The sequence below is a fragment of the Vanacampus margaritifer genome, chromosome 8 (genome assembly GCF_051991255.1).
Source record: "Vanacampus margaritifer isolate UIUO_Vmar chromosome 8, RoL_Vmar_1.0, whole genome shotgun sequence".
Classification (NCBI taxonomy): Eukaryota; Metazoa; Chordata; class Actinopteri; order Syngnathiformes; family Syngnathidae; genus Vanacampus; species Vanacampus margaritifer.
Genome location: NC_135439.1, coordinates 16,451,334 through 16,464,472, shown reverse-complemented (window position 1 = coordinate 16,464,472; position 13,139 = coordinate 16,451,334). Strand labels below are relative to the sequence as shown.

Here is a 13,139-nt window from a genome sequence, read left to right as displayed (position 1 = left end):
AAAGGTTCCAATGTGTATTTGTCAAATTAGAAAACATTTATGCCCACACAGCTCAGAGGTCATGATTTCAAATGGGAGCAGCGGTCTTCCCGTGTAGAGTTTGCATGTTTTCCCTATGCTTACTTGGGTTTGCTCAGGGTACTCTGATATCCTTCCTCCTTCACGGAATGTGATTGGTTGTTGATCTATACAGTATCTTGCAATTGGCTGGCAACTGAAGAGAGTCTTCTGCCCAGATTTAATCATAACTGTTTTAATTGTTGTTGTTGTTGTTATCGCAATTTCTGCCGAGTGTCTGTAATCAATGATGTTTTTAAAATCTTATCGTCATGACTGGGACCTCATCTATTTCCACAACAATGGGCCATTGTCTGTGGTTGAAGTGTCTGTAATCAATGATGTTTTTAAAGTCTTATCTCATTGGTGGGGGCTTTGTGGTACCGCCCTTCAAGATAGTATAAAAATGTTGTGAGTCCGCTGTAACTTCGCACTTGCGAGAGGCTGCCACCATTGTCTGGGAAATCGCTTGTGCCCGGAATATTCTGTAGAAATAAAAGCTTCGAAGTGACTGTTCATCGATCTCCAGCCTGCATTCGGATAACCAACATTCTCACTACCCGAAAGAAAACGAGCATGCGAAGAAAAAGATTATTTTCTTCAACACAACCATTTCATTTTGTACTCCGTCTCTCGCAAGTCAGCTGGAATAGTCTCCAGCACAACTCTGACCATAGTGAGGATAAGTGGTATAGAAAGATATATAACAACTTAACCAACAAAACGGCATTTTTTCAGGAAGGCGTGCAGCTTTGTGACATCTTCAAGCGGGAGGGCAACGTTTATCCAGCGACCGGCTTCGCTCAAGTTCCGGCGGGCAGTAGAAATGAGTAACGGGTGTCACATCGCTCCATGTATATTGCGGAATTTGGTTGCTCGCCGGTGGACTTTTTTATCACCGGCTATGAGCGCCCACGCGCCTAATATCTGGCTGGCTTGTTTCAAAATGTGCGCGAACTTTGACACCAAGGCCGGTGCCGAGAACTTGGATTGGAGCAGCTCGTAGTCACATCTTGGCTATTTCGACCACCAACATATACTTCCGTGGGTCGATTATGTTTGTGTGGCTGCTTTCTGATTCAACATGCAGCGCCTGGAGCGCAAACTGGCCGGTCTGACGCAGTCTAGCGCTCACATGTGTGATGTTACTGTGCGATGTCTCACCCTTGGCGAGCCAGAGATCGCCTAGACCCAAAATGAGCTTATCGTAAATGACCGTTTCCGTGACTGCGTCGGCGACCCTAGAACTGGCTACATCTCTGCGGTGGTTGTCGGGGCGCGAGGCATGTAGGGACTGTAGTGGATTTTTACCCAAAAAAGCCGCTCGGGCTCAGGTGGGCATATAAATATAAATACAATGTATGTAGTTAAAGTGCTCGACGTCGGCCTTTGGCCTCCTCTGGGCTACAAGCTGATCTGCGCCAGCCACCGACATCCGGCAGTTGTGCTCATAGTTGCCTCGGTTGCGCAGCACATCTATCTGTTGCCTTTGCAAGACCCACAAAACTACTTTGTCGCGATCCGCATGGACGCTTTCAAGGTGGCGAGCGATTTTTACATTGGGATTTTGACAGCAGAGGCAATAGTGGCGCTTGCTGCCGTCGTTGGCTACCGAAAGAGTCGGCAGAGGCATGGTTGGGTCGTGGAGGAGGCGGCAAGGTGTTGACCTGTGGGAATCAACAGGGATGTTGGATCAGTATTTTGAACCAGCAATGCTCCCTTTAAATTGGGGTTTAAATGCATGCAAACTCACCACGTCAAAGAGCCTCCTTGTTGCCGGGAGAATGCGCTCACCGCCGAACGCCGCAACTTGCTTGTCGTGTAGCGGCGGTCGGTCTTCCGTGTGGCGCTAGCTTGCCAAGCAGCACTCACTTCGCTTGATTGGCCATGAATGGAAAATAACTATGGTTTGATATGTACTCATGTAACCTCTTATATAAGGCTAAACTGTTGGCGGAATCGAGCCTGGGAACTCTTACCTTGTTTATACTGCAGTCCTCCCTGTTTTGAAAACATGTTTTCGAGGCAGGACACGACTTATAGAAAGGCTGCCTGGGAGAGGGCTTGCCCAGCCCGGCTTCTCACGCTCATCCCTACTTGTTAAAGAATAAAAGACGGAGCGGCGCGCGGTGTGGGTAGAGTCAGCTGAGGGAAGCGTACGTTCGCCCAGCCGTTAAGCAGCTCATTCTACCCGGACCGTCGGCTCTCCGGTCTAGAATTAAGGTAAGCGCTGATGATGATTATATTATGCTACTTAGCGTTGAAGTGTGTGGATTGCTGTTTGCGGGGAATAAAGGACACAATTATTCTAGCACAGTATATCAGTCTCTGTGTATTCATTGTTGCCGCCGATCACTCACGATCCTGCATAAAAATATAAAAGTGAAGTAGTGTTTTCCACAAAACAGGCCATTACGCGCAGCTGTGAGACAAAAGGTCCTCGCACCGTGTGGGGACATCCGCTCTCATTGGTTCGCCATGTGGGTCCTCGCGCCGTGTGGGGACCTCCGCTCTCATTGGTGACAAATGGAGGCGCGTCCTTGTAAGATATTCGAGACCAGAGCGCACGCACAGACATACACCTCAGAGGGGCTTCAGTAATTAGACATTTTGATGGATAGCCAGTAAGGGGGAGGTGTGTCATTTGAGACATACAAATGTCAACCAACCAACTATCAAAACAGCATACCATTTTCAATCATCACAATCATCATTAATCATCACACTACGGATATAATGCTTGAGTTTGGCAGCAGCACGTTATACGTGTTATTCTTCCCGACATTTGTGGTTTGAAGTCTGTTATAGACAAAACATATTTCAAAGCTAAAAGAGGAAAAAGGCCATGCCTTAATTAATTTTCCCTAATTAAATTGCAAGGACCCAAAGTGGTCCCATCCTGAAAGGCCAAATGTATCACTCAACTAGAAAATGTCACTGCCAACAGAATATTACAAGAGGAAGCAGATAATGATTTTCACAGCTACATTTCATCACCTTAGACAGTAACATCCTCACATAAAGTATAGCGCAAAGGTTTTCAGCCACTGCTACTTTTGTATATTTCCACAAAGCAAATATAGTAGTCCCGCTGTAAATAATGGTAGGGTTTTATGTTCTAGACCACCCCCACAACAGAGGAAATCTATGAAGTAGGCTGTGGCATTTACGCACGCTCTGTGAATCAACGCTACGGTGAAACAAATGATGGACATCCAGCAGCTGAACTTAACCAATACTTTATTGAAACACTATAACTGTTACAACACTTCATGTGATATCTCGCCTTTCTAAATAAAAGGGTTCCTAACTAACCTAAACCGTTTCAATAACAGACGAAAATCGCTGTGCATATTTTTTTTTTTTACATCAACTAGTACAAGTCTTTTTTTTTCATTTCAGTATTTAAGTTAAATGCATCAACACATTAAGCCGTAAATAACAGTCTCTTATTAATGCTGCATTCAAATCAAAAGCTGGCAGACGCGTTTCAGTGGCGCGTTTGCATTGTAGTCAATGTACTTTAATGTACTCAAAGAAGACTTTGCACAAGACTGAATATAAGCTTCATGAATTTTCTCATTCTTATCCTTAGATTGAATTATTGACACTGAATTTCAGATTAAACACAGGCTCAGATGGTACTGGGGACGGGGGGACATGTCCCCCTCAGTTTCATGAAGACCACAATCTGTCCCCTCCACTTTCGAAGGGTTTTTGCTTAACGGTGTGCGCCTGCGAGCACACGTTTTGCTGCCTTCATTATACACAGCACGGTTGAGCCTTTTCCCCGCTGTGGTCGATATTCTCCCAGGCTATAAGAGGCAGTGAAGAGCGTCTACGGCATATGAACACTTGACCCCCAAGAATGTGCGAAAAAGTAATCAGAGAAAAGGGTGACTATTCATTTATGTATTTATTTTAGTATTTTCACCTTTTTTTGTTAAGTACATAACTCCAAATGTGATTGTTAGTTGTTATAGTTTTTGATGGCTTTAGTGAGAATCTACAATGTACAGTCATGAAAATAAAGCAAATGTATTTAATGAGAAGGTGTGTCCAAACTTTTGGCCTGCACTGTATAGATAGCATAAAATAGTCCCCCTCCCAGTTGTACAATCCCATCTGCGCAAGTGAGTTTGAATATATATTTAAATTAAATTAATTAATTGTTGATTACTGTTTGATCTTTAATGTACTGGAAATGTATACATTTGCTATGATTTACTTAAGTAGCCTTATGCACAAGTTCTCAACTGATTGCCTTGTCTTTGTTTTGTGTATATCATGACTGCTCTCTAGTGGAATTACAGCAGTATCACATGTGCCTCGGCTACTACCCATATACCATAACAAAATAATATTGATAGGTATGTGTATTGGGGTAGTTTATTGTTGTTGTTGAAACTAGTATGTTTCTTGAAGCGCTTTTATTGAGCTAGTGACTTATGTTGAACACATATACTGTAGAGGCAGGAGATGAGCAGGGTGTGAGGGTATAGACCCCCTGCAAGGACCAGAGACCACTCCCACCAAAATAAATAAATAAAAGAAAATAGAAAAGCAGGACAATGGCTAAGCAAAGATCTATTTTATGTTGTTGTTGTCAAGAAGTATGATGTTAAAGTCAGAGATTCCCGAATCCTGATGGTTTCAATGTGTGTTGTTGAAATGAACCAATTTCGCCGTATCTCAGGAGGACACCCTAGCCACCAGTCAGTTACTTAGTAAGTGGCCTTGTGATAGCTGACACATTGTCTAAAGCAGTGCCATTGTAATGTTTGTCATTTATATGGGCCAATGTGAGCTTTCCAGCTCAGGGCCTTGCAACATCTCTGGAAATGAGGGATTTTTCTGAATCCTGTGGTTTTTACAAAATATACCTTCCAAAACCGTAAACACGGTCATAGATTGCAGGCCTCCTTATCATTATTTGCAAAACTGACAAAATAAAACAAAACAAAAAATTTCTGTACAGTAAATCCGTAAAGTATTCACAGTGCTTGCTTTTTCCACAAAATGACTTCTATGTATACTCAAATCCAAATTACATAAATAAGCTATAGGTCATTATCAGAAGGTGCTCCTTTTATATCCGGTGTATTCAACTCAAATTTAAAAAGGTCCAGATTGGGGGAAAAAAAAAGCAAAGGTCAGCAAATCATAGTATCTATTTATTGTGATACTGTATATACAAAGTATTGAAGTGGCATAGTCGTATCTACATCATACCGCAGTCAAAATGAATTCATTCAATACATCCATCCATCCATTTTCTTAACTGCTTTAATCAATTAAATTAAAAAAGAAAGAAAGAAATAACTAAACAAATGTGTGACTGTTGATATTTACAGTAGTGTTCATTCATTTTCATACACTGGCAGAATTTGTGTATATACATGTTTTTTTATTAATAAAAAATTTGCAAAAATCGAAATGAAAAAAATATTTTTTTTCATATAGTCATTTTGGAGAATTTAGAGAAAATTAAAATGTTTCTATTAGGCCATAGCATGACATCTGAAAAACCTCCGTACATACTTTCCAGATGCACTGCATACCGTTTGTGAAGGCAGCCAGGTGGCGTAGTTGCATTTTGATTGACTCACAGCTGAGAGGTTCTGGCCAAATGAAGCTTCATAAAGCAATTGTGATATTTTTTGACTCTTCTAGATGGCCCTCGGCGGTGGAATTTTAATCCATTTCCATTGCACTAACCTTTATATTTAAATCAAGAGCATCATCTAGAGGAGTTTAAAAATAAGAATTAAAAAACATCACACGTGCTTCATGAAGCTTCATTTTCCCATCACTAGTTCTGGTTTCACTCCTGACCCAGAGTACTGTATATATCAGACTGATGGATGGATGTATATGTGTCTTGTGTTGAGTGCAAGAGCTCAAATCTGGCAAGTCCAAACTTTTTGCATTGGTGAAGGAAAAAAAATCTGGACATGTTTTTGTGCCTACGGTTGTTAGTTGTTTATGAAATCTTTATTAATATAATTATTACGAGTTATTATATAAAGCTGATAACCAACACAACCAAAAAACATGAAGGAGGACTAAAAAAATCTAAAGTTTTGAAAAACTGTCAAAGTGTACTTTAAAGTTAACTCACAGTGTTCATCACTCTCTGATTCAAATTGCCCGAGGAAACACATTCTTCAATTGCTCATTACTTTGTACATCATATAGGCCAGAAAATAAAGCTGTTCACTGTAGTATCCACACAAAGGCTGACATTGCAACAACTTGCTTCAGTGTTGTTCTTAAAAGAAACGCTGCTTAATTTGCTGAATGTGGGTCATTCCTCCCAGCTGTATCTGTAACAAGACATGCAAAACAGAGGTTTAAAAAAAAACATTTGAGGTCAAAAACAAACTGAAATATTCATAAAATATCAAGTGGTAAATGAGTTCAGGGAACAGTGAGCAAGTAAGGAAGTAAGGGCCTGAGGAACGAGACAGCTGCTACATGCGGTCAAAGACAACAACTGCATCTCTGAATCTGCACTTATTCTCTTGGGGAATGAAAACCCCACACCACAGGGTGACCCAGAAAAGAAAAACAGGCCCCTGCTTCATTCATTGATTTTGTTTGTTTGAATTAAGAGCAAATGCAGCTAGAACTATTTTTTTTGCGTTCTGTACACCCAATTTAAAAAAATGATAGTCATTGTCTTTTTCAAACAAATCTCACACTGCTGCTTTTGATCATTTTCATGCATTTTTGTAATTATTTTTTTTTAATAGACTGCAAAGAATTGTATTCTGCTGCAAAATTCTAACTCACTCAAAGCAAGTATGAATACACACCTTTAGTGTTGTTTGTGATTCCCTCCGCCATTTGCAGTGGGCGTTGACTTGTAACCTGGTTGCCACTGGTCATATCACTCTCCATGGCAAAGGGATCAGAATGGTTACCAAAGAGACTGGCTTGCCTCTGTTTTGGAAAAATATGCAAACATATTGTCACATTTATTTACAGTAAGTCACACATGCCACTAGCAGCTAGTTTGAAAAATATCAAATTGTTGCACAATGAAATAAAAATAATTATTTTAATTTAATTATTAAATGTAATATTTATAATTATTTCATCAAATTTATTTTTTTTTGTTTTTATTAACCCTGGAGAACCCAAGAACCCTTTTCTTCTTTGGAAAATTATGAATTATATATTAAATGACTGCTATAAGTTCACTGAACACCAAAATACTGTATATGTTTTTCCAATTTGAACCCTTTTTTTTTTAACTAGCTCAGACTTGCTAATTTATCAAAATATATATATAAAACATACTCCTAGGCATTCTGGAACATGATATGAAATAGATTAACAAAAAAAAACACAATTTTACCATCTGATGGTTTGCTGAGAAGATGGTTTTGTTTGGATTGATTTCCAGCTCAACAAAATAGCATGTTGCCAGCCATCTTGTCACCACCACTCTGGCTCATGTAAGTGCAATATGCATCCACTAGATGACCCCATGCAGGGGTCAGAAGTGGCACTCTGGACTTTTGAAGTTAAATTTGTAATAAAAAAAAAAGAAGAAAAAAAAGGTCTATGTTATTTGAGTAGCAGAATTTATAGGGGCCAAATTTGACCCCGTGGGTTCTCCAGGGTTAATTTTATTTATTTTATCTCTAAAGGCCTTTCACAGATTTACACATACATACTATAAAATAAAATCAGGATGCGAGAACTAGTGGGCCTATACTGTTTATTTAGGCTGATTACTTCTCAGATACTGATTATTTTTTCATTCATTCCCACAATTCATTTATTAACTCATCTTGCACATTTACCCTGAAGATTTCTTCTACAGCTTCATCAGTAACTCTGTCCATCTCGTCTTCATTCAGCAGATCACCAGAGATGGTCCGATGGAGCTCAGGAGCGGCTTCCTCTTCTATGTTTCTAAGTCCTGCCTGAGAGAGATATCTGCAGTTATGGCACCAACGCACATTTCATGTTTTTAGATGATTTTAAATCGGATTTTAATGGCTACAAAGAAGGTGATGCTATGTTGGTCATTTAAAGTGTAAGAAAACATATTGCAGTGACCAGCAACATTCCAACAAAAGCACCTCCTTGTTTTAGGCTCTTTTGTTTAGTCCTTGCACAATCATTTGATTTATTACAGGAGAGGTTTACTGATTATAATGCAGGGTGAGGAAAGATTTACCAATTCCAAATGACTGTGACTAGCTGCAACTTACACACGGACATTCACTCAAGATGAATTGAGCGAGGAGTGTGCAGACATACGTCTGGGATTGATAACGATATGAATCAATGACCATCATGATCAATGTTTATGACTGATGCGTTTAGTGAGAATCGATGCGGGCGGGATTCTAATAAGCCATGGCTTTCACCAGTCAGCCCTTCTTTCAGATGTTAATGATGTGAGGTGATCGATGTAAACTGTAATAATGTGTCCAGAAGGAAAACATGAAAAAAAAAATGGTAGACACATTTTTCAGCCATTGAAAAAGAAATATAAATAGTGGTATAAAACAATAAAGCCGAATACTCACCTTTTCCCTTACTTCTTGCAGTTTAAAATTTAAATATTAACTGAAAAAAAATTAATCATACAATTAAATGAACTGCTTGCCTGTATCTCATTTGTTGCATTTTTCTTTGTCGGCCGGCAACCATAATATTCTTCTTGTCTTTTTTTCATTTTCCGGAAATAATCCTGGATTAAGAATGTTGCATAGAATTTTCCCACAGTAACTTCATCATCTGATAGAAAAGAGAAGAATAAGACAGAAGAGGTTCATTCTTCTGTCCGTATACCAATAACCCCCGCCCATAATCAACAAACATGAAATGGAATGCATCGAACAAATTATTTAAATCTGGCTTTAAAAAACAAACAAACAAAAAGAGCTTTGCTCTTGATGCCAACCTCCAATTGGTGGAATGACTTGGTCTAGCAGTTTCATACTAGTTCGCTTCCAGATCTTCTTAATAATTGCTCTCAGCTCCTCGTTGGCTTGTTCAAAATTACCTGGACAATAACACAGTCGTATCAATAAGAAAGGGGAAAGGTAATTAAATAATAAATGAACGGTAGTTACATTGCCTTGTACAAAATAGAAATATATGCAAGTTGTATTGATCCTGGACAACGGTTTAGATTATGATGGATGTAATAACCTTGACATGCAGTGATGAATAATGCACTACATGTTTAGTTACTTCAATCAGCCACTGCCCACTTTTGAACAGTAACTTTTTATTGTTCCTCCTTGCTTACAGCCATAGTCAAGTGCGTTTTTTGATGTTATTTGCGGTGTTCTGTTACCTTACCTTTTGCAAGCGCTTTGTATTTTCCCATTTTTGTATCCTGGCTTGGACCAGCGTTTTTTGTTATTTACCCGATTTGGACTGTAATAAATCTTGATTACGCCCTCACTGTTGCCCGTGATTTTGGATCCACTTCACTAGTCACGACTGGACACTGTTGTGAAAATGTGACCTTAATTTAACAAGTTAATGTTAATATAGTTCAAACCTTCTGCCAAAGATAGCAACAAGGTATACGTCTGCATGGATGCAACCCAGCGGGAGACAAGGCAGATAAAACAAAACAAACACCGCATTACATACAAACTATGGGCGATCAAGAACCAACATCCTGAGCGCAACAGGTATTAACTCAGATTACCAGCACTATAGACTCGATCTGAGTGAAGCTTTTAAAGGGTTGAAAAAAGGGCTGGGCTAAATAGGCCGAGTAATGCTGCGGAACATATTGAGAAGTTGGAGGAGAATCGTAGGCTTCTCCCTCTTTTAACAAGACGAAATGAGATGAGCCCTAAAGCCTCTGTAGCCTCCCGCAGATTGCCTCGTGGTGTAGTTTTCAAGCTGACAGCAGAGGGCATTTCACTGTATTTCACTTCCATACAGTTGGAAACTCAATGTGTAGTACACCAGCGGCGTTTGATACAATCAAATTCCACAGCATGGCAACAATTTTGAAATCGAGATACAGCATTATTTACAATACCATTATGCCCCTAACACCTATAGTAAATTGTTTCTTTAAAAAAAGAAGAAAAAGAAAATCCCAAACCTTCTGTCTTGATTTTCAGTGCAGTTCTAACCAGGGCAAACAGCGTTGCATTGAAGGTGACTGTTCCATCGCTGTTGAGTGGCATGTTCATGGAGACGAGTCTCTGCAGCAGAAGGAAAAAGCACACACAAAGACCGGTTTTATTACTGTTTTCTAGTGACTCTTCTCAGCTTAATTTTTTTATTTTTTATTTTAAGAACACATAACAGGTGCTCTTCAAATTTGACGGTCAAGGGTTAAAACCATTTTTAATTAAGTAATTAATCATGATTAATCAAAATTCTAAGGTGTATTTAATCAGGTTTTTTTTTAACTCTTTGACTGCCATGGACGTTAAAAGACGTCAAGTAAAAACCTACGGAGGGCCGCCAATGACGTTAAAAGACGTCATCCAATTTATTATTATCTTTTTTTTTAAACGGGTGGAGGAAAGCCTTGGCCAGCTGTGGTGAAAGTTTCAAGCAGATCTAGTTAACCTAATGACTATTTTTGGCCCCTAGATGGCAGCAATGACTCTCTTTTGACAAGATTGGGTAGGCGCCAGTAGAAGACGTGAGGCGGAGCTAGAGGGGACAATGGCTGGGGAAGGGAAGAGAACATGGCGACCGGTTGCAAGCAGCTCACGCTCAAGCAGTTTTTTTCAAAGACGAAAAGCATTGACCAACGCTAAAGAGCACATTGATGATGATGATGATGATGATGGTGACTCCGAGGTTGGAAGCATTGACGCAGCAGTAGAAGACGTGAGGCTTAGCTAGATGGCTGAGGAAGCGAACAATGGCGACCGGTTGCAAGCAGCTCACACTTGGCAATTTTTTTCAAAGACGAAAGGCATCGACCAATGCTAAAGAGCACATTGATGACGACGATGATCATCATCGATGATGATGATGGTGACTCCGAGGTTGACGCCGAAGTTGGAAGCGTTGACGCGGCAGCTATGACAACGTCATAAAGGTTCACCGGCTAGCGATGCTAACACCGGAAAACGCGGAGCACAACCGAGCACTTCTGCACAGGCGGACGTTCAATCGGACGACGAAGAGTACCCCGAGTCCAATGCATATTCATCGGAGGAGTGGGTACAGTCTGCTACTTGCTATTCCCCGGAAAAAAAGGCCGTCAAGAAAGTGTAACGTCTGCACGCGAAAGGGACAATCGCAGTGAAACTACTCTGTTGTGCAAATCCTGCTCCCTCTCCTTGCACGCAGGAGAGTGTTACAAAAAGAAAAACTGTATTTGAAACATCCACATAATTGTAAATAGTACCACGGTTGCACACATTTGTAAATAGTTTGCGAAATTGTTTTGTCAAATTGTTACACTGTTGAATGGAAATAAACATTTTGCAATCTAAAAACACTTTTTCATTGTTGGTGATAGTGTTTTACAGAAGTAAAGCACTATTTAGGTGTTTGTGGCATCATTCATGGACAATAAGAAGTGTACAATTCACTAGAGTGCATGAAATAATATCGTTTCACAAAAAGCTCTTTTTCTCCGCTTTTTGTTTCAAAACAGAGCATTTCGGTGAAACTAACCATTTTCTATTGTTGATTACTGAAGAACGGAACAAGGTAGAAACAAACTTTTTTTTCTGATAAAAGATGAGAGTTCAATCTTTCATTTGGTAGTATGTGTGTTTCCATAGTCCAAACACAACATTTTCTGAGGACCTTGAAAGATCAGTCAAAATGCTTAAATCGGCTGGCACTGGCGACATCCCGTTTCTGAAAACGTCTGGCAGTCAAAGAGTTAATAATCGTTTGATTGCTCTAATTAAAAATCAAGTACATCTGACCCCTCTAATTTTCTATAGTGCTTCTCCTCATTGGGGTTGTGGGTTTGCTGCAGCCTATCACAGCCTGGGTGAGTAGCTAGACTCAGACACTGGACTGGTCGCAAGTCAATCACAGGACACTATAGTGGACTCATGAAGGTAAGCTAATCATTGACAAAAAAAATTGTGCATGAGTGTTTGCGTGTGTTCACACCGTACCCAGAGCAAGTGTAGTGAACCACAGTGACAAGTGACAAGTACGGACTTGCTATTTTGACAAATAAAAGACTTGATTGAACTGAGTATTTCCATGTGACACTACATTACGGGTGACGTTTGTGTCTGCTTGTTCAATGTTTGTACCTTGCAGGCAATACGATGAGGACAAAACTTGCCAAAACCCAAAGGCGGGGGTATTCGCCGTAGAAGTGTCACTACATCCAGATGCTTAATACGCCCCCTAGGGGGAAAAAAAGAATACAAGGACAAGTTAAAATGTGAATCAATCTATCCATCAATCCATCTATTATACTTCTTAACACTGAATTAGTCCCGGCCAATCACAGGGCACAGCAAACAAGCATCTACATCCATGTTCACACTAATTTAATGTCTTCAAATGACCTAACGTGCACGTTTATGAAACGTGGGAAGCTTGCAAGCACAAAGAAAACAAACAAACTTCTTACAGGAAGGCCACAGACAGGATTCAAACCCCGAACACCAACTACGAGGTGGATGCTCCAAACACTCCACCAACATTGAATGAAATACAACATATTTCTTTTCTAAAACTGCAAACATGCAAAAACACTACAAGATATGTATTTTTGTTTTTCTTTAGATTGCCCTGTAAGTCTTTTGTGGCTTTTTTTCGGTTGGTGACCAGTTTAATGGATGCTATTGCCAATTCTTGCTGGTATAGAGCACAAGGGTATGGTGAAAAATATGTTCAATCTATTATCTGAAAGCATTGTGTAAAAAAAAGCATCTACTGTTTATTTATGTGTACATTACTTTTTTAATCATATTTATTAGTAAGCAAGGACAAGCAAACTTACGTGGCCTCTGGATCATATTCTGCCCATATTTTCTTGAACTCATCCAAGTGTTGAGGGCCCAGAATTGACCAGTCACGGGTCAGATAGTCGAAGTTATCCATAATGACAGCAACAAACAGGTTTATAATCTGTTAATGATATGGGC

General features: G+C 39.9%; 1 protein-coding gene across 1 annotated transcript in view; it reads right to left on the bottom strand.

Moving 5' to 3' along the window:
- Positions 1 to 5,279: 5,279 nt before the first annotated feature.
- LOC144056395 (dihydropyridine-sensitive L-type skeletal muscle calcium channel subunit alpha-1-like) overlaps positions 5,280 to 13,139 on the bottom strand; it is a 40,873-nt gene continuing 33,013 nt past the window's right edge. The window contains exons 35-42 of the mRNA XM_077573181.1: positions 12,995 to 13,122; positions 12,297 to 12,393; positions 10,154 to 10,256; positions 8,984 to 9,085; positions 8,687 to 8,817; positions 7,872 to 7,994; positions 6,876 to 7,002; positions 5,280 to 6,383 (exon numbers count right to left, since the gene is read on the bottom strand). Of these exons, the coding sequence (XP_077429307.1) occupies positions 6,346 to 6,383; positions 6,876 to 7,002; positions 7,872 to 7,994; positions 8,687 to 8,817; positions 8,984 to 9,085; positions 10,154 to 10,256; positions 12,297 to 12,393; positions 12,995 to 13,122 (849 nt within the window). The 3' untranslated portion in view covers positions 5,280 to 6,345. The remainder of the gene's footprint in view (positions 6,384 to 6,875; positions 7,003 to 7,871; positions 7,995 to 8,686; positions 8,818 to 8,983; positions 9,086 to 10,153; positions 10,257 to 12,296; positions 12,394 to 12,994; positions 13,123 to 13,139) is intronic.